The 21,999-nt window shown below is 35.3% G+C and overlaps 1 protein-coding gene across 1 annotated transcript; it reads left to right on the plus strand.

The window, feature by feature from the left end:
- Positions 1 to 890: 890 nt before the first annotated feature.
- pdcd4a (programmed cell death 4a) lies at positions 891 to 19,479 on the plus strand. Its single transcript, XM_084401664.1, has 12 exons — positions 891 to 1,141; positions 1,307 to 1,380; positions 5,473 to 5,763; positions 6,118 to 6,215; positions 7,734 to 7,847; positions 12,354 to 12,575; positions 12,756 to 12,853; positions 13,680 to 13,794; positions 15,807 to 15,914; positions 16,839 to 16,949; positions 17,974 to 18,113; positions 18,253 to 19,479. The coding sequence occupies exons 2-12, from the start codon at positions 1,335 to 1,337 to the stop codon at positions 18,302 to 18,304; spliced, it is 1,395 nt and encodes a 464-aa protein (XP_084257790.1). The 5' UTR covers positions 891 to 1,141; positions 1,307 to 1,334; the 3' UTR covers positions 18,305 to 19,479.
- Positions 19,480 to 21,999: the final 2,520 nt, after the last annotated feature.

The raw sequence follows: 21,999 nt of genomic DNA on the forward strand, positions 1-21,999 counted from the left end.
GTGGAAACATCACTATTGTGGTGACAGCGACATCTAGTGGCGTACTGGGAAATTTAAAGGCTCTTGTAGACTATTTAGTAGAAGGCGGAAGTCTACAAACATTATAATACAGCTTTAAATCTTTAGTTTTCCTTTTCAATGCATTCTTGTATTCAACAGTATTTACTTGAAAAACACATAGATCGCTATACTTACAAAGGAGATAGATAGAGAGAGAGAGAGAGAGAGAGAGAGAGAGAGAGAGAGAGAGAGAGAGAGAGACTTATCACATCAGACAGAATGTGTGGATGCGTGCAAAGAAGATCGAAACATCAATCACAGTTAGTATGTTTGTTGTCCAGAAAGCGTCATAGATATATAAATTCCTGCAATTTATAGTAGCCTACGGCTAAAATGTACAGATTAACCAAATTACACTATATGGCCTAATATTTTAAGTTTTAAGTAATTTAAGTAAGTAATTTAGTATAGGCTACCACTTTTCTTTTTACAGTCTATGGCAACACACTGGTAGTGTTGGAGTACACACTGGTATCAAAATGTGCACAACTCCAAACATTGAATTGTGTTTACCAAAGAAACAAACTCGTCAAACTCCGCCTAGTTTGCCATTGCTATGAGATTGGACAAAACGGTTTAATTCCAGCCCCTCCATTCACTCCCCATTACAAATCCAACACTATGGCGAAATTACTTCTCTCATGAATATAAATTTAGCGATGCTGACGTTGGCTTCCTGGGGCGTTGGACCAGTCGGACCAGTCACGTAACATATTTAATATTAATGAGTTACAAGTCACGTTCATTCGTCCACTTTAGAACAGTCCTACTAACGTTAGATGACAGACACGTTGCGTAATTAATATGCATGAGGCTCACGCTACTCATGTGACGTGCTCTGAGCTGTCTGAAGTTGAAAACACTGTCCATGTTATTGCTTCCTCTCTGCAACGTGCAGTTCAGAATGCAAAACGGTCACTTCTAATGCAAATATATATATTTTTGTAGACATTTTTGACTTGAATTTATTATTATTAAACAAGATATTTTTGCCGAATCTTCTAATTTTCCTCAAGGACTGTTTACTCTACCAGCAACCTTACTGCTAGATTTTAAGTGATAAGCGAGCCTTCAGTTTAAGGTGAGGTTAAGCTTAATGCATTTACGACTGAAACGTAAATTACACTGGTCAGATCATTCGCTATGGTCAGACACTATATATCTTTTTGTTATTGTTATTTATGTCATCACGGGATTTTGCACGTTTGATAGTGATGTGGTTACTACTTGTTTCCGTGATCTGCAGGCTTAGGAGGACGGTAAACAAGCGTATAATGGCGACTGAGATTGAAGCCTGGACCACTGCCACCCAAAACGATGGTACGAACATTTAAACCTCTGATTGCCTTAACAACTGCTCATTTATGTATTCAGCCTGCATTTGGCTAGTCAATGCATATGGTGATTGGTCTTTTACTGTGTCGTCTTTGCAGACGACATGGGCTTTAGTTGCACTCATGTTCCACCATGTGCTCTGGCAGAAAGGCTTGTATATCGCATGTGTGGTATAAACTTCTAGAAAAATAATCGGTGCATTATTACATTAATACCAAGATTTCACTGGTTGTTATTGTGAACGCATATAAGCAAGATAACTATTTCATGCAAAACTTTTTGCGGATAAGCGTTTTATTTTTTAATAATTTCTCTGATACAAATAAAGTGGTCAAATACAAGCAACATTATTTCCCCATATTTTACACAAATTAACTATTGTTCATAATATGAACTCTACAACTTGGTACCAAAACAGTTAATCGCAAACCGAGCTAGCATATTAGATTGTCATGTTTATTGCTGCAAATCTGGCTTATGAACAAACCAATATGGAATGACCAATTGTGTCATTAAATACGTTTCTTTTCTAATGATATCTATTTATGTTTGATCTTGTAGCCTATGCGATACAATCATTAAGCTTCTTTGTTAGGGGAAATTTGCTACAATATTAAAACATACGCCCCCTTGCTGAGATACCCGGATGTTTTTTTTTTTTTTTTTTTGTTTTTTTTTTGCCACATGAGTTTGAATATGAATATTTCATGATTTGTTTTCACGATTTTCACAAAAACAGCGTCCAGATCAGTGCAGATCATATCAACTTTTTTGTAATTGATGAGATTTTAATTTGATTAAAAAATGGTTGGTACATCAGAGCATCTCTATTGGAAAGACACGTGTTATAGATAAAAAAAAAATGTATGTTGAATGTGTGTCTTTGTTCAGCTTGCAACAAACAAATGAGATATTTTTGACCCCATACTATGAATACCAGCCAATTTTTGGATTCCTATAATTGTTTAACAGTCATACTGCATAATATGTAATGCACAGACTAGAAAGGCAAATTTGCACTACTGACTGTATTTGTTGTTGTAAAGTGGGTCTAATGTACACCCCCAGAAGATGTCAGAGGTGAATAAGCCATAGTTGTCAAAATAGATAAGACGGTTTCCTTTTATCATGTCACATTTTCCTTATTGACAGTTAAACTGCTGGTTAAACACACCCACCACACCTTCTGTTCTCCTGCTTGCTTAATACTTAATACAAAAACGATTATTTTTATTTTTTTGTGATATAGTTTAGACCTCTGGTGGCCTCGTCAAAAACTTTTACAGAACATAGCTACGACTGAAATAACACTTTTGATTTGGCCCTGCTGTGCCCATTTTGTGTTGCTGTTCCCGGGCACTTTTAACAGGTTTAAACACTGTAGTAACTACAGTGTGGTTTCTCGTCTGATCAGAGCTAGTATTTTAGGACGGGAGTATTTATGACCATGAAGGCCACTCCTACTCCTCCTTCTAACCCCCATCCACCCCCATGTAGACTGTACACTGCCATATGTAGTCAGGCTTGGCAAGAGCACCAGAGAGGCATCAGAAAAAGCAAAGTCAGCTTTTCTGCCTCCTTGTGCTGCTGCTGCCCTCTTTATCTCTTCATTTGCTTGTCCTTTTGTGTAGTCCAGTGAAAGCAGAAAAAAACACCTTTACACTCTAATGTTGTTTCAAACCTGTATGCATTTTTATTTTGAGTCTATCCCTTTAAAACAGAGTAGCATATGGTTTGTCAAGAGTAAGACGTCTGTTTTTGGATGAACCTCAGCTCATATTTATTGCAGCTCTGAGATTAGCTTTGAGACATTGACTTGAAAGTGGACTCACTTTTTACATTGTGTTCTGGAATAATTTTTTACATTATGAGAAGTACTGCATTTCATTTATGGTTTCATTACAAGTGTTGGGATATAATATCACGTTATTAAATTGAACCTTCATAACACATGCTCTTTTTGTTGCATGTCCACCTTATCTCAGTGTAAACATGTCAGTAAGTTTATATGCGCCTAAAGTCATGATTGATTGTAATAACCAAAACAATGAACGGGACAAAACAAAGTCCTATAGAGCTGGTAAGTCCCGCCCCTTCCGCTAACCCCGCTGGACCTCTAGGTTGAAAAATCGTCAATGCAAGTGAATGTGAGAAAATAATAATTTTCTGGTCCCGTTTGAATTTTGCCATGGATGTGAACATATGTTGTCTGTGAATTTTTAATACAGTGTTTCATGTGAAGAATGCTACAATTTAGCGGGTAGAAGTTTGATACGGTTAGACTTTGTGTGAGAGCACTTTGTGGACTACAACTCTTCGCTACATCAAACGGGAATCTGAAGAAAGAACAGCCCATTTTGTTTGAATGGTGACATTTGGGTACAAAACACACAGGCATCTCGATCTGTCTCCATAGATTATCGCAGCATTAGCACCGTGATTTGACAAGTGGAGGGAAAATGTGTTATGGGGTGACGTCACATAGGCGACATGTAGTCTTTCTCGTTATGTCTTTTCCACAACTGCTAGCCAAAGAATCATACAATATACTGTCAAACTCGTAACATGAAAAATTATATAAAAAATTCACAGACAACATATGTTCACATTCATGGCACAATTCAAACGGGACCAGAAAATAATTATTTTCTCACATTCACTTGCATTGAGGATTTGTCAACCTAGAGGTCCACTTGGGGTTTTACGGATAGGTGGGACTTACCAGCTCTATAGCATTTACAATAGTTTTTGCTATAGTACCGGTATAGGTACAGCGAACCTTGAAATTATGACCAGTTGAAGATTCTTCATATTCCTTTTTGGTGTAAAAAAAGGCAATTTATTTTTGAGTTAATTATTCCTTGAATGTCAGTTACCTTCTTCTAATGTGTATAGTTTTCCCCGCCCACATTATTTTAAAGGTTGTATCAGCGATTTCAGGCCCAAAAAAGGCCCAAACATAAATGATCACATTCATCTAATCTTTCCTAACCACCCAAAACCAAAATAAATAGTGTTCCAACCAATCACCGACAGGGGGTGGGTGTTGTGAGGTTTTGCAAAACCTCACAACATCCCACCCCCTGTTGGTGATTGGTTGGAACACTATTTATTTTGGTTTTGAGTGGTTGGTGAAACCAATTGTTTTTGTGTGCAGATCTCAGAGCCTAGGCTGCCTACAGAGACGCGTTTTTTTCACGGCCTGCTTATAGGGCTAGCGGATCGTTAGGAAAGATTAGATGAATGTGATAATTTATGTTTGGGCCTTTTTGGGCCTGAAATCGCTGATACAACCTTTAAACGCCAAGATTGTGCAAGAATTTTGGCTGACAGTTCCAGAGCCTGAAATTCAGCAAATGAAACCTCTTGAATTAAGATGTTTGCATACTTGTAGGGCGGAGAACTAGAACTTTTTTTTTTAAAGTTTATCGGAGGTGAATGAGACATGACCAGGTGTGCAGGGAAGATAAACATTTCTGCATGATGAAATTAAAGCTGATTGATGATTGAAATGCTTGGGATGGTACATATAATGTCACTTGAAAATGTCAATATTCGTAAGTTTTTTTTTTTTAATGTTTAGTTCTCTTATCCCTGGTTTCACATACAAGGCTTAAGTCTAGTACCAGACTAAGATGCACGTTTGAGCTGTTTTAACTGAAAGCAACTTGCACTGACATATCTTAAAAGGTCAAGTGCCATTGTTCTGTCTCAAAATGCATACCAGTAATGTTTTTTCTAAGGCATATTTATAAAAGCTACTTAAATGCCCTAATTGACCTAAGGCCTAATCCTGGCTTTATCTAAGCCCTGACTGTAAAAACCAGGCCTTAAAGTGGTATGCCTGATTGATGTTTAAAGCATATTTTTTGATGCATTTATGACAAATTGTGAATTTTCTTTTGGGCTTGTATTTTTTAGGAGCCTTAATTGTATATTTACATTTAAAGTAGTTTATAAAAAATGAAAACCAACAATATTCATAGTACACAATGCCAAGTTTTGAAGTATAAGCTAGATTAGTGCACAAGCTAGGAGTATCTTAATAGTTGTCGATTCTGTCTGTGTCTGGTACAGGTGTGTTCTCACTTGAGAAAGAGCAGGATGGGACTTATGGCAGTGAGGATCTGAATGAGTTGGAGGTGAATGGGAACTGGACCCCTCAGGAAAAGGCCCTGCATGAGGCCAGACTGAAAGCCAAGGCTAAACGGCGCCTGCGTAAATCATCCTCCCGGGATTCCACTCGGGAATCACTTTCTGAATCGGTTTCTGGAGAGCTTTCTACCGATCCACACAGCCCCAAGGGTAAAAATGCTGTAAATGATCGAAAGTCACGGACTGGTAAAGGTCGAGGACTCCCCAAAAAAGGTGAGATTGTGAAATATGAATTGTTCTCTAATTATTTGTTTTTCCAATATATCAGTTAATTAAAGATAGATGGATACCAAATTTAGATGTTAATATAAACCACAAACCACCATTTAGTAACTTTGTTTTTTTGTGTGGTATGACCAAAATCTTACATCACTGTTACAGTATTTATCATCATGATATATTTATTTAATGGATCCAAACCTAAAAATATGGTAACAGGTATAAAAGTCGCCTCTTATGTTCTAGTTTCTATTGGATAAATGTTTTATATTTCAAATTCCTTCCTCCCTACCTTTTGCGTTTTTGGCTATCTTATAGCTGTTTTATTCTTATTGCCCCTATGAATAGGAGGAGCAGGTGGTAAAGGTGTGTGGGGAGCAGCAGGTATGGTATATGAGGTGGAGGAACCTGACGCAAAGGACCCCAACTATGATGAATCTGCACAGGTAAGAGTACACCTACTATTTACCTTTGCAGCCTATACATGAAGAATACTAGTACACTTTTGTGCCAGTCAACACATGCACCTGCACCCAGATATCCCTGTTTATTTGTCAGCAAATGTCTGCCAAATGCAAGTAGTTTGTCTAAATTTATAATACGCATATAACAGTAGGCAAAAAGTACTATCTACTACTTCTGACTAGGTTCTGAAGTGTGTATCCATCCACTGGACACTTTACTATCTATACTTTGCTTTTTTTTTTTTAAAGGGTCCCATTATGCTTTTTCAACTTAAGTTAGTGTGTAATGTTGCTGTTTGAGCATACAAAAGATCTGCAAGGTTACAAAGCTCAAAGTTAACTTCCAAAGGGAGATATTTTATTTAACAGAGTCCACTTCCAAAACTCATTTGTTTGACCTTCCTAAAGCTGACGAACTTAGAGTGGTTAAAATAAATTTTAAACACTGTTCCTGAACATTATAACCCCAAAGTTTATCTGTGTGCTGCACATTTTATGGAGAACAGCTTCCAGAAACTAAGAGAGTACAATGCAAGCTACGCACAAAAGCTTCTCCTGAAATGGAGCAGTTCTCACTTTGTCGGGACAATCTGTTGTTTTTGGATAACAACTATTATTTCTAGTTGCGTTTTCTACCAACAGTTCCAATTATAAGTTTTATGTTGTTGCTACAATGTAAACAAAGGGCAAAGCTCTTTAGCTCCGCTCGCCTGCTAGCCAAAATGAGTGTTTATATATTGTTTACTATAGCTTTTGTAAGGTTGTTCACAGCCCCTTAGGAAAATTAACCATAGTTTTCCGACAAGTATCATGATTAAACAATGTAGACGAAATACTCCAAGGCACTCACATGGTAAAGTAAATGGCCTTTAATGAACTGGGCTAAATCATTAAAACCAGTTGAAAGTAGATCTACGCGTTTTGGCAACACAGCTTCTTCAGGACTGTCCTGAAGGGCGTAGTAGGACCCCTTTAATGGTCATGAAGTACGTTTCAAACCAAATGTAGCACTTGCTATACAGTATGCGATTTCAGACACAGCTCATGTATATAGAGCCCAAATCCAATATGGTGATGTCAGTAATATCATTCCTGCGTCATGACATGACCACCAATGAGGTTTGATGTTTTGAATGTTATGAGGGAGACTAAATAATGACAGCATTTAAATTTTTGTTGAACCAATCCTTTAAGAATCAGAGTCAGTGAGTCAGTGTTTCTCTTGTTCAGTTGAGTGGGATGTGAGCTAAAAGTGATTCTGGCAGCCCTGCTGATATTCATGCTGTTTGAATACTGCTGTTATGCTAATCAGTGCACTGTATCACCCAAGTATCACCCAAGTGTTTAACAAACACAGATGGGCTGCAGCAATGACAGTTTACTGGAGAGCTCTACTAGGGAAAATAAATTTAAAAATATGATTTAGTATTTGTTTAATTGATTTGTTATCCTTTTGTTAAAGGTGTTTTTTCTAGTGTCAGACTCTTGTTTGTTTATCAGGGAGACACGGTATATGCTACAGTAGTACCGGAGCTGGATGAGAGAGAACTCGAGAAGACCATCAACCCCATTGTGCAGGAGTACTTTGAGCATGGAGACACCAAAGAGGTGGAGGTGAGCTATAGCTTAACACAAAGCCAGATGCCAAATAACAGAAACTTCGTTTCAGTAGTATTAGTAGCTAAACATTCCATTCCTATTCGTTGAATACCATTAGAGCAATGCTTCTCATCCAGGAAGCTGGGGCCCACTAGGGGAAATTAAACCAAGCCTTAAAAAAAGATGAAAAAAATCTAAATCAAAATATTACTCATATAGTGCCTGATTTCAAGCTCCAAAAAGCACATCCATCCATCCTAAAAGTAATCCATATGACTCCAGTGGGTTAATAAATGTAGCGAAGCGATGGGTTTTTATAAAACCGACAACGGCTGTACACACATTCACGAGAGAGTAAATTATGGGATAATTTTTGGGTCAACCTTTTCTTTAAACCTCTGGGGTCAGCAAATGCGCTGGCATTCTTTTTCACATAGCAGCAAAATAGACTTAAAATACTCATTTATGGTCATACAGACTTAAGAAATATGAAAAAATAAACTGTAAAATGTCTACTTTTTTGGTGTCCACTTATAATTGAAAAAAAACATTGTGCTTTTGTAAAGTAAAGAAAATAAAGAGGGTGTGCTTTCTGCCTCTTCGTGGACTTTTTTTCTGGAGCACGTCTCTAAACTTAAAACTGAGCGAAAACTATTCACCCAAGCATGAGCTATATATCTTTATAATCATTTAAGTGTCTACTTTTAAATGATCTAATTCAAAACAAAAACAAATATTCTCTGTTTATGTAATCTGTATGAAAAGAGAGAGCTGTCAGTCGTTCTCATTACAGCTCATTACAACTCATTATACCATGCTCTTGGTGAATTCTCGAATTCTGATTGGCTGCAGGGTGTCCATTAAAAAGTGATAGAGGACACCTAGCAGGGCTCCAGACTAACTTTTTTCACCTCCGTCCTGGAACCGTCCTGAAAAACGATTTGAACCGTCCTAAAGTGAACGTCAACCGTCCCAAAATAAACATGTTGTTTCTGTACTTTGTTATTATCATCTATAGTTGTTAGTTACATAACAAAAACACCATTAAAATGTTTATGATATATAGTATTATATTTATTTAGCTCCATTCAAAGTAATTATCTGTAAACAGGTAAAAAACAGATTTAATAAAAAAATAACAGGAGTGTATGCTTTTTTGTATTCATGCAGAATTTTTTTTTTCCTTTCTTTTTTTACATAATTTAAAATTTACATTAAATTTTACATTACATACATTTCCATTTACGAAAATTAAGATAAAAATACATACAGCTCAAAACGTTTTAGAGTTGGTTGGATTAAAAAATAACAAATAAATACTGGTGACAACATATCTCAAAAATATCATTCTTTATTCTTTCAAGCAGCAGACATATTTATTTGTATGATTTAAATATAATGAATTATTATTAAAGCTATTAACGAGCAGTGAATGCTTTTCTCTTTTTCTTTTGTTGCTTGATCAATACACAGACCACATTAGGTTTATTACTGTCACTTTAAGACATCGGATCATGTCCAGTGACGTGCGCTGATGCACATCCGATACACTCAAAACTGTTTAAGACATAACCAACATAGTTTACGTGAATACTCTCCAAAACGGACATTTTTGACATAATGTTGTGTGTATTTGTCCATTCAGACACGAAAGAGAGCTCAATTCACTCGCGCGCTGTATAGGTGTCTATGTGCATGGCTGCACGCTTCGGGTCGGGTGTGTGCGCACAGAAAACCGTACCGAATAGAGCTCTTTTTTTGCGTCGTCACTCTTATTCAGATCTATCTGTCTGCTCTACTCATTCTCCCAGACGTTTACATTTTTTAACGTTTTATGAGACATGCAGCGCATGTCAACCCGTGTGCCGCTGGGTAGATCAGCACGTTACAGTACAAATGTGCGCATCTACCACAAACGCAGGACATCAGTTCTGACTGGATCGCTTCCCAAATCGTCACTATCTAACATTTTTGTCTAGTTTTTATTCGTTGACGAAAATGTCAATAGATTTTCGTCATGGTTTTTGTCATTCAAAACTAGTTTTTATTTAGTTATCGTCTCGTTTTTGTCTGTGAAAATAAGCCATGTGATAGATGTACCGCGAAACAAGTCTCCGGGTGAGTAGCCGTCAGTGATAGTAACTATAGTAACAGCATGAGAAGACGCGCTCCGTTGTAGTCATCGCTTGGTCGGTTAATTTGGGCATTTTCTAAGTAAGTTACCCTAATAGGCTAGTAATAAATGAACACACATACAAAAATGTCTTTCGTCCTGAAGGCGTCCTAGAGAATATTTCTGTTTGTCCTAAACACATTTTCTATCGTCCCCAGGACGATAGGACGCCGTTAGTCTCGAGCCCTGACACCTAGTAAAGGAGTTCTGGTGAAACCGACTGTTTACCGTTCGAAATTAATAAATAAATGCGCTGGCTACATCAGCTGTGAGTAACCATAGCAACAGGCAGTCAAAGTATCTATAAATTGAGAGGACTATAAATATCTCCGGCTGCTAAATAAACCGTCAGGCGTAACCAGGGAAACCAGGTTATTGTTTGTAAAAACTTTAGATTTCGATTGTAAAACTAATTAAGATATAAACTAATGTTTTAAAAATGTGTTATTTGGCAAGTGACCATGGTATAAGCGGGTTAATGCCCTTCGAGGTGTCCATTGTCAGGTATTAATGGACTTCGGCAGAGGCAACCGTCCTCCGCTGCGCGTCGGATCCAGCTGAGGATTGTGAATAGTAAGTTCTTTATTCTTAAGTGCTTTGTTCTAATCGCAATGTGGAAAAGTGTCTGTAAACCGCAAAAAGACTGTTTAAATATGAATAACGTGTCTGTGTGTAAATTAATGAACTGCACAGATGCAGATCTTACTACAGCTGTAGTAAACAACAGCGGGTATCTGTGTAGTTCATTCACACTAGCACTTACATTAGTAAACATGTTATTTTTACATGAACACATCTACTAGTTTAGCTTTTACCAAACTATATTGCTATACTGAGATGAGTAAAAATCGACTGAAATATGTTGAAATAAAATGTCTTTATATAAGCAACGTATTAAACTGCAAGTTAACATTTATATGCTCTAAAATATCATAAAAACGGTGTTACAGACGAAATATGAAAGACAACATTTTGTTGACTAGTTTTGGATAGATTATAAAAAAGTTACTGTAAAATAGTAGCCTACTGCCACGTCAAATAAGCTTTTGTTCGCCAATTTCTGCTCATATGTTAAATATATAGTATGTTTTGTCAAAAATAAAGTCATCAACTAAGATGCTATTATAGTGTTTGTTCCAATGTAGGCTATGAATCCTTAACTTTGAAACTAATGCAAACTAATGAATCCTTAACTTTGAAATACGTATGATAAAATGTATACTTTAAAAAAAGAAAGATTACACTTGAAATATTGTTAAAATTGTAATTGTTGTTGATTTATATGTGAAAACTTTTTAATAAAATAGCAAAAATATATATTTACAAGGTAGATGTAAACAAAACCTTAATAGGTCAATATAAGCCTTCTCATTAAATTATTTATTATTGTGTTTTATTAGTGACAAATTTCGGGAGAGGATATATTCCAAGACTTTCTGAAAATACAGTATGGGAATTAACTGCACAATTACTAGAAATGTTTACCTTGGATATTATACAATTTGTATGCATACACAATTTGTGGAAAAAGACAAAAAAAATTCAAGATGTTTCCAACTCTAACTTTGAACCAGTTCTGTAAAATGGCCCATATAGCCTATTTGAACAGGATTTGTTTCCAGGTATGACTATGTACTAAAAATGTGCTTTTGACTTTCATTTATATTTGGATTTTATATATATATATATATATATATATATATATATATATATATATATATATATATATATATATATATATATTCTTTCTTGTGGTACCCTCTCAGTGACATACCTGACTGAAAGGCTCATTATGCGGGTCATTGTCTTCTCAGATGTGAATCAGAGCATTTTTCATGATCATTCACGCCCCCACGCATATTGCCTTTCCAAACAAAAAGTGTCTTACAAAATTTAAATAAATGTATTGTTTTATGTGAATGATTAGGCAGGATGATTTTCAGATAATTTTGAAGCAAAAACTCTAGACAACAACATCCATTAGTCAAAAGTCTTGTGGACACATATTTAGTATGTGTTTTGTGGCCTTATTTCAGAAACTTTAATTTTTATTTTTTTCAATAACCATGCATAAACATTATTCTCTCAAAAATACAAACATCTACAAACATGTTGCTCACATATTACGATAGCCCTGTTTGTACTGAATAGAGTGTAATGACACCTTTGCCATTAATATGTTTATAAGCAACTGAAAAAAGCACAAATGTCAGGGCATGTCAAAACAACTCAAGGACCCCAAAAACACCTTAGACCCCAGAGGGTTAATTCACCTCCCAGCAATTTTCCACAGTCTTTGTAAGTTGTTGATCTAAATTTTTATTTCTGCTTCCTTCTTTGTCTGATAGATGCTTCTCAAAGAGCTCAACTTGGGCCATCACAGATATGAGTTCTCCTCTCTGGCTGTTTCTCTGTCTCTGGAAGGCAAGGCCAGCCAAAGAGAGCTTACATCACGTCTTCTCTCAGACTTGTCTGGAAAGGTGCTCTCTGAAAGGGACATGTCACGTGCGTTTGACAAAATACTTAAAGAACTGCCAGACCTCATCCTGGACACACCAGAGGCCCCACAGGTAAGGGAAAAATGTCATATGACAATGAAAAATTCCATAAAAAGGATAATATTATTAAAAGAGTTCAATCAAGTTCACTTTTTATTTCACTCATTTATTTATTTATTTATTCATCCTTATGTCATTCCAAACCTGTATGAGCACATTCTCTATAATACCTGGTTCCTTTCTTTTCTTCAGATGCTTGGTCAATTTATTGCACGAGCCATTGCTGACCACGCTTTACCCATGAGTTTCCTTGACTGTTACAAAGGCAAGGTGGATTGTGACCATGCCAGGTGAGCTTGATGTGACAATCTTGGTTATTTGGGTAATTTGCTTGGATATTCACCAGTCTTGTGTCCAGATTATGAATAAGTATTCTGTTACTTAGTACATAAACCTAAATTTTATGCAGAACCTTCATTGCATCACAAACCAAATTGTAATTAACGTGAAAAGTGTTGAATGCAGCCCTTAGAATTGCGAGGTGCTTTAAGGTTTCAAGGTTTTGACGATCATTTTTAGTTAAATTCAGGGAGTCACAATGATAATGGGATTGTGGGTCAGAGTGAGATTTGGGGTGGGAATTTACCATCTGCCACCAGCCAAATGTGATTACAGTGGCAGAAAGATTTGCCTTGTCACTACGTAACGGTGGTGACTGCCTCTGATTGGCCCTTGATGAAACATGCTTTTGCTTTGTAAAAATGAAGCATGTTTGTAGAAGTAGCATTTTATTATCTTGTAGCACAGATGGAAAGAAGCACATCCCTATAAGAGTGAACCCACAAGCAGCCTAATCGACTAGGGCTACTTGTCGACGAGTCACTCAAGCAGTTTGCACATTCCTAATAGGGATTTATGAATGGCGTGTATTTGAATTAAAAAGTTAAAATGGCTACTATTAGAACTAAAGTGGCAAATTGTGCTTTTACCAGTCATTGTGGCTTGTGGGCAATGAAGGTAATTTCCCACCCTACATGCCATGGGGCCCTAGATTGAATATGCAGTTTTATCTAATGTGTGAAATCATTCTTTTTGTTCTATTTTCTGTATTATCTGCTCCTGACCCACTGATATGCTGTTTCCATGTTTGTGTGTTCATGCCTTTATTACTGTTAGAGCTGCACTGGACAGAGCATCAGTTCTGCTCTCCATGAAGAGGGAAATCATGCGGCTTGATAATGTGTGGGGAGTTGGTGGCGGACAGAGGCCTGTCAAACATCTCATCAAAGAGGTAAAGTGAGGCCGGATTTCAAATCCCTCCATCATTACCGAGGATGGTACTAATGTAGGCTTATCCAATGATCAGCCAATCATTAATTCAAGTACTTTTAAACAATTCAAGCGCAATAGGGCTTTATCGAAAAGCGGAAGCTTCAAATAGGAGCGTAAAAAAACTTCCACTCCAGCCTGTATCAATGGCTGTGCCCATAGCATGGGATTGGTTTGATTATGTTTTTGTAAAATTCAGCACAGATACCTCTTCTAAAGACACCAGCCTTAGTTTACAATCATTAATTGAGTATTGTGAAACAAAGAAAAAATGTGTCATAATATTCCGACGCATATTTTGTGATTTAAAGGGGAGCACGCAAGCCATACTGTATGTCTGAGCGCAATACTTCAGAATCCGATCACCTTATTTTATTGCAGAACTACAAGAATAGAATACAAACAGCATACTGTATTACATTAAAGAGCATTAGAATTAGGCAAATCTTAAAATATTAATTATGACTGAAGTCTATTTTATGGGGATTCAATTAAAGGTTGGGGAAAACTTATTGTATTAAACCATAATGTTCAAATTTTTTAGTAGTTCAAGTAGTTTGAATAAAGAAATTTTCCAGCCCATAGACAATTATTCAAAAATAACTGTTTTGATCATCGTAAACGTATCATCCGTGTTTGAGTGCAGTGATACTGTAGACAATAATGGGTGGTAATATAATGCAAAAATAAACGAAATAACATTAAAAATAAAATGAAATCATTCCTCTGACATTTACTTGAGCTGCGCGCTGCTCGTTATTCTCGGCAGCGCTGACAATCGCGTCTCTCAGATCATGTTAAACATTAGAATGAAAGATAACATGCATGGTGGGGTATCATGTAAGTCTAAATAAAAAGTTTTGAACATTTACCTTTTTTGTTAAATGAAGCTAAATGAGTATAATTTTCTTCTCAAAACTGCTGTCATTGACAATAATGCAGCGGGGAATTCCTTTACGCTACTAATCGGAGCAGAATGTGACGACACGCGGACTGTGATAAAGGCTTTTTTAATGACGCAAAAGAGACCTAAATTCAGTACTGGCGTGCTGTGAAATTGCTATGAAATTTGCGCACAGAAAGCCACTTCTTAGATAGCCTGCCAGTACTGATTTGAGTTGTCTTTTGCATCTTATCTCACTTGAATGAACAAAAACAAAAAATTGTCGAAATGCCAGTATCAGGAGATGAGAATGAACAGGCACAAAAAATATTTTGCCAAAAAGTACTGCAGTGCTGAGCCAAAAGAATACATGTAAAAGAAGAACAGAATACGATGTATTTAGCATATCACAATAAATTTGAACATTGTAACATGCTAGAGTCAGAACCTTCAGTTCGGGAGCTTGCTGCTTATTGTGCTTGTTTGCCACATTGAGGACACATTTGTCTCGGTGCAAAGGAGAGCTTCCAAGGTGAGAATGTACATACAAAAGCATTAGTAATGCTAACTGATTAGTATGCTAAACTAGAGTATTAACCATTAACAAAGTTTACTGTTAGTTTTATAGCTGAAGAGCCACATTAGAAAGAATGGCTAATGGTTAGCATTAAACTACATTGCATAAGACAACAAATACACATTTTGGAATGTTGTTTTACTGTAACAGTAGCAATAATCAAACATCTGTTTGGTCCTTTCTGTGTGGCTCAGTCCAAAGATCATCTGAGCCGATTTTGGACAAAATTGGACAAGATTTGTAGTAGGAGTTGACAACAAAACTTTAAAATGACAGACAAGCAAAATTACAGAAAATTATACATAGAATATTGTTGGAATCAACATAACCCATGGAATATAGTGAGACAAAGAAAACAAAAAAAGTTTTGGTAAAAACACTATCTCTTGAAGGTTAGGTGACGCTATCTTCAAACTTCTTGGGCACAAAACATGTAAATGAAGAAACTCAAATTTTGTTCAACATCCTACACCTTATTTGCCGTTTATATATTCTGTTGCTGTTTGTTTTACAGATGAACCTGCTGCTAAAGGAGTACCTGGTGTCAGGTGTGCTTTCTGAGGCTGAGCACTGTCTGCGAGATCTAGAAGTGCCACACTTTCATCATGAACTGGTCTATGAGGTATGGATGAACATTTCACATACTAAAATAGTCAATATATTGAATGCACATAAATTGTCATCATTGTCATATATGACAATATATAAAAACGACTATTATATATACAGTTGTGCTCAAAAGCCCTTGCAGACTCTTCAAAATGTTAATTATAAAAAAAAAGAGATCATATCAAATGCATTTTATTTTTTATTTTGTACTGTCCTAAATAAGATATTTTACATAGAAGATGTTTACATAAAGTCCACAAGACAAAAAAATTGCTGAATTTATAAAAATGACCCTTTTCAAAAGTTTACGTGCCCTTGATTCTTAATACTGTGTGTCGTTACCTGGATGATCCACAACTTTTTTTTGTCCTGAGGAGTTAAACTGCCCAATGTTCTTCAGAAAAATCCCTCAGGTCCTGCAAATTCTTCAGTTTCAGTATCTTTTTCATATTTGAACACTTTCCAGCAGTGACTGTATGATTTTGAGATCTTTTCACATTGAGCACAATTGAGGGACTCAAACACAACAGTGAAAAAAGGTTCAAACATTCACTGATGCTCCGGAAAGAAACATGATGCATTAAAGGCCAGGGATGAAAACTTTTGCATTTGAAGATAAAGGAAGATTGTAATAAAATTTTACACATTTACAATTAATTTAAATACTAATTAATTTGTCGTCCGTGAAAAATATAAGTATCTTCTGCTGCTTTCGAAGGGCAGTGCTAAAATATATATTTTTATATTTAAACAAAATAAGAAAATTTGGACGACATCCTGTTCAAAAGTTTTAATTTCCCGGCTCTAAATGCATTGTGTCTGTAAAATATCTTATACAGGACAGTACTAAATAAAAAACAACATGCATTTTGTATGATTCCTCTCATTCCTCTTCATTCTGATTTCTCTCACCTGTTTTTCTGTCTGGTTGATATAGGCTGTGATTATGGTACTAGAATCTACAGGTGACACAGCCATTCAGATGATGGTCAAACTCCTCAAGGTGTTGTGGCAAACTGGCCTAATCACTCTGGACCAGATGAACAGGGTTTGTACAAACTTGACTTCTTTCTTTTTTCTTTTTTTTTTACCTATTATGCAGCTGGGTGATATACTGTTACCAATTAGCTAAAACTGTCTAAACATTCTACCATTATTCTTCTAGTAATTTCAGATCCTAATGATTGCTTACTATTATTGTTATTTTAATTATTAGCCAACATTCTGAAAATGAGTTTTTTCCACATATGTGCGATGGCACTTGTATGTGCTAGAGACAGCTGTGTTCTGCTTGCTGCCAGTTACACACGCACACACACACAAAACCATTGAACGAGTATATAAACTTGCATATGGTTTCATGGTCCAAACCAAATTAAACGGCAATCGTGGACTTCATTGCACAAGGCATCATTTATGCCATTTGAAATTGTTACAAATTACTTTAAAGATATATGTAATAATGAACTTAACATACAATTGTTTTGATTTGAGTGTGTGTATGTTTTTTAAAATAAAATGCATTTAAAAAACGAATTTATCGATCGGAAAAAAAATCCGTTTTAGAATTGAATTGTGATTCCTAGAATTGGAATCATAATCGGATAGTGAGGTGCCTGAGTTTTTGCACTAAATTTGGGTCTGTTAATCTTTGGATCATGGTTGTATTCAAAATGGTTTGCTTTTGTAACGTCAGTAGAAGTTTCTCAGCGAAGCTTGTTGTATTGATATCCAACTTGACCTGGTCATTTGAAGGTTGCAGGTTCAAACCATGCAGAGGAAAGTCTGAGAGCCGTTATTATTGTGCTTGTGAGCAAGGGACATAAACCCACAAAGTAGTCTTTATTTATTTATTTTCCATATTTTTAATAATCTGGCATTAAACTTGTTACAGTTGTAATATTTTAGCTTGATCTGCTCATAACAATGACTTTCAAGTCAATAATTGAATTCCACATAATTCAATAATTTGGATCTGACCAGGTTAGATATGGAATTGCTCCAACATGGTTGGCAACATTTTCCATGTAGTTGTTTGTGAGAGAATTAATGGGTTTGCGTGTTATACACAGGGCTTCCAGCGTGTATATGATGAGCTGCCTGAGATTAACCTGGATGTGCCTCATGCACACTCCATTATGGAAACCTTTGTGGACCTTTGTTACCAGGAGTCAGTCATCACTAAGCAGTTGAGGGATTTCTGTCCAACCAGGTCAGAGACTTGCATCTTCCCTGTTTATCAATGTTCTTTAGGGAATAAGGATTTTTAATTTGTTACTGTCTAATATTTGATGGTAATTCTCTTCCTGTGAACACTAGCATTATAACAAATGTATTCCTGTGGCCAACAGGGGGCGTAAGCGCTTTGTGAGTGAGGGCGACGGAGGGATCGTGAAAAGCTAGAAGAATCAGGAGAGCTCCGCAGGACCCTGATGCTGAGCAGGCTGGGATCTCCTGCACTTCCATGGGAGTCTGTCCTCACTGTCTTGCTCATCTTCCGAGTACACAGAAATACTCAGCCTCAGAAATGATATCATGTAGAAGAGTGACAACTGAGAAATGCTGTTCTCTCCTCTATTACAGGCTTTGTTTCATTTGTTTGTGAATTTATGTGCGTTTGTACGCAGCATAAATGCTGCAGTGAAAAAAAGAAGAGAGGGGAAATCAGCAGTTTCAAATGGCCATGAAATACAGTTTGGGTTGAGGGATTAATTTTGCTTTATCTTTTTTAGCTTAAGTTGGTTTTCTGTTTTTGTTCACAAGTGTTCACTTGTTAGTGTTCACAGTGATCTCCCAATTTTTGCAATGTAATGCATAAAATATGAAGTATTTAGAATAAGGTATTAAAAGAATTTGTGCTATTCAACGGAAGTGCTTAATCTAACTGTTGGGCCAAAAAACAATATTTTATGAAACGATTGGGGTCACTTCTAATTGTTTTCATTTGATTGCATGTTTATCTTCAAATTTGTCTTATTGCATAAAGAAACCATACGTTTACAGATTCACAAGGATCTGGGAGATTTTTGGTTAGCTGCATACAGACTTTTTTTTTTCTTTTTTATGCTTATTCATGGTTTATGCCAAATGCATGTCAAGAAATTCTAATGTTTCTGGTTAGTTTTGACATCTTTGGATGTTTTAGCTGCCAAGGAATGGAGGAGAGAGAGCATCATCACCTCTCAGTCAGGCTGATGCCTGTGAGACTTTTGCCTCCCATCTTCATAGCAGCCTAAAGTTTTGTACCCCTATTTGATGAAGTTCTGAGCATCCATTTTCATATTTAGTCCTTGTATTTATTTGGACAAAGAGAAGCCAGCTGAGACAATTAATGAAAATATCTATCATTTTGGAAGTGTTAAACTTTTCAGCAATCAATACTTAGTCTCAGTTATAATATGATGGGTGAATTTTTTTTTTTTTTTTTACTTTTGTCATGCGATCAGTCTTTGTGTCTGCTTGTTCATGGGACACTTTTTCAAAGCAAAAACATTATTTTTGTCAACCAGCAGTTCCAGAGTTCCAGCATTGAATACATTTTGACACTAATTATTTCAATAAAATTCATAATGCTCATATTCCGGTTTCTTTGTGATAGTTTTACACTCTTTTTTTTTTTTTTTTTTCATAGATTTTCCAGTCAATTTATATGTAGACGTGTCAAAATACAGTACTGATTTGAAACTGGCTACAAGACCTAAAATTAGGTTATAACATGAAACTAGTGATAAAATCACTTATCTGCTAATATTGCACATTACCTTTCAAAATTTTAGGACTGGGATTTTTTTTTTTTTTTTTATGTTATTTGATTGAAAGAAGTCTCTTATGCTCACTAAGACTACATTTGTTTGATTCATTATACGGTAATAGCAGTAATATTGTGAAATACTACAATTTAAAATAACCATTGTAAAATGACGATGTAAAGCTGAATATTCAGCAGCCATTACACCAGTGTTATGTGTACTTCAGCAGTGCTGAGTAGATTCCTTACAAATTAATCCATTACTGAATACAAATTACATGATGAAAATCGTGATTAGTAACGTAATCTATTACATTACACATTTTAGGTAAAATAATCTTATTACTTTTGACTTAACTCATTTATCACACTGATTTGTATAGAATAATCTTGTAGCATATTGATATAAAAATGCAAAGAGAAAGAAAATGTATTCCACTCTTTGTTAACGTGAAGTGCATTAAACATATGTCAGGCTTTCTCAAACTGGGGGTTGTGTAACTAGGGGGTTTGTAAATTAATGAAAAGCTAATAATTAAATCTTAAAAATGTTACATTTAAAGAATTGTTTTTAAATAAAAATAAAACACTAACTAAAAAAATATTTTACTTGTTTATGCTGAGTGGCCTCTCAAGCCGTTCTTGTGTGTGTAATTCCACAAAACCTTGAAGACTTTCTGAATGTATAGGCTTCAGCAATATAGCTTTTCTTTAGAAAGGAAAATTTAAAAGATAAAATTAGGAGAATTAGGTAGATTCTTTAAATTATGAATCATCTACTGCCGTTTTGTGAATATAAATTGACCATGTCAATAAAAAAAAAAAAACTGTAGGCTTAAGTCTATTTATTTTAAAATCGAATTACAATAGGACTTGTAACCTATTTCATTTTAGGAATCTGATTACATAATTCAGATATAATTACTACCCACCAGCACCCTTCAGAAATCATTCTCCTGTCTCATGTGTTGCAAGAAACATTTCTTATAAATAACGCATACAGCATCATGGTTTAAACCGTTCATTATTCAAACAGGGCATCGACAAAAATGAACGTTGTGGAGTGTGGACACACCATTTAATCCTTAAAACCTACTAGTATCTATTTTCATTAAGTACTAGCGCTTATTCTTTAGGTACTAGTGCCTATTCTTTAGATACTAGTACCTTTTTAAAAGATACTAGTAGTTATTCATTAGTTGTTAATTTTTTAGAGACTGGTACTCATTCATTAGATCCTAGGCCTATACCTATTAAACAGACACTAGTACTTATTAATTAGATTCTAGTGCCTATTAAATTGGTACTAGTACTTATTTATTAGACACTAGTACTTATTCATTAGTTACTAGTCCTTATTATTAGATACTAGTATGTATTCATTATATACTATGCTTATTTCAATAACTATTCTTTTGTTACTAGTGACACATTTTACATTTTTGCCATTGACTTCTATGGGGATCTGTCATTCAGATATCAACTATTTAGTTCTGACTGTATTCCAATTGTGACTAGTGTGTTTTTATTAGATACTATAGTTATTCATTAGGAACTAGTACTTATTTTTTAGATACCAGCTATTACTAGATACTAGTTCTTGTTCAATAGATACTAGTACTTACTACTTAGTCATTAGATACTAGGACCTATTAAATAGATTCTAGTTCCTATAAAATAGATAGTACTTATTAATTAGCTACTAGAACTGATTCAATAGATACTACTTATTTATTAGACACTAGTATCTTTTGTAATTGTTACTAGTAACTATTCTTATTTTACTTGTCACAACTGTTTTTTTACTCGTCTTATGTTATGACTAATCAGAATGACCACTGAAGAGGTCAATTAAAAATCTTACTAGTAAAATAAAAAAATCTTACTAGTAACATTTGGAATAAATACTAGTATCTAATAAATAGGTACTAGTATCTATTGAATAAGTACTAGTAGCTAATGAATAAGTACTATCATCTAATTAATAGGTACTAGTATCTAATTAATTAATAAGTACTAGTAGCTAATGAATAAGTGCTAGTATCTAGTAATAGGTACTGGTATCTAAAAAATAAGTACTACATAATGAATAACAGCTTGTATCTAATAAATATGTACTAGTCACAATTGGAATACATACTAGTCAGAACTGAATAGTTGATATCTGAATGACAGATCCCCAGAAGTCAATGGCAAAAAAAAAAAAAAAAAAACATGTTACTAACAAAAGAATAGTTACTACTAGTCACTATTGAAATAAGTAATAGTATCTTATGAATACGTACTAGTATCTAATAATAAGTACTAGTGACTAATGAATAAGTACTAGTATATAATAAATACGTACTAG

Source organism: Rutilus rutilus (genome assembly GCF_951802725.1).
Source record: "Rutilus rutilus genome assembly, chromosome: 2".
Taxonomy (NCBI): domain Eukaryota; kingdom Metazoa; phylum Chordata; class Actinopteri; order Cypriniformes; family Leuciscidae; genus Rutilus; species Rutilus rutilus.

What these genes read in the sequence shown, in the direction of transcription:
- pdcd4a (XM_084401664.1), top strand. Translation starts at nt 1,335, where the DNA reads ATGGCGACTGAGATTGAAGCCTGGACCACTGCCACCCAAAACGATG. An exon ending in TCAAACATCTCATCAAAGAG is followed by an intron (nt 13,795 to 15,806) that starts GTAAAGTGAGGC and finishes TTTGTTTTACAG; the next exon opens with ATGAACCTGCTGCTAAAGGA. An exon ending in AGGGATTTCTGTCCAACCAG is followed by an intron (nt 18,114 to 18,252) that starts GTCAGAGACTTG and finishes TGTGGCCAACAG; the next exon opens with GGGGCGTAAGCGCTTTGTGA.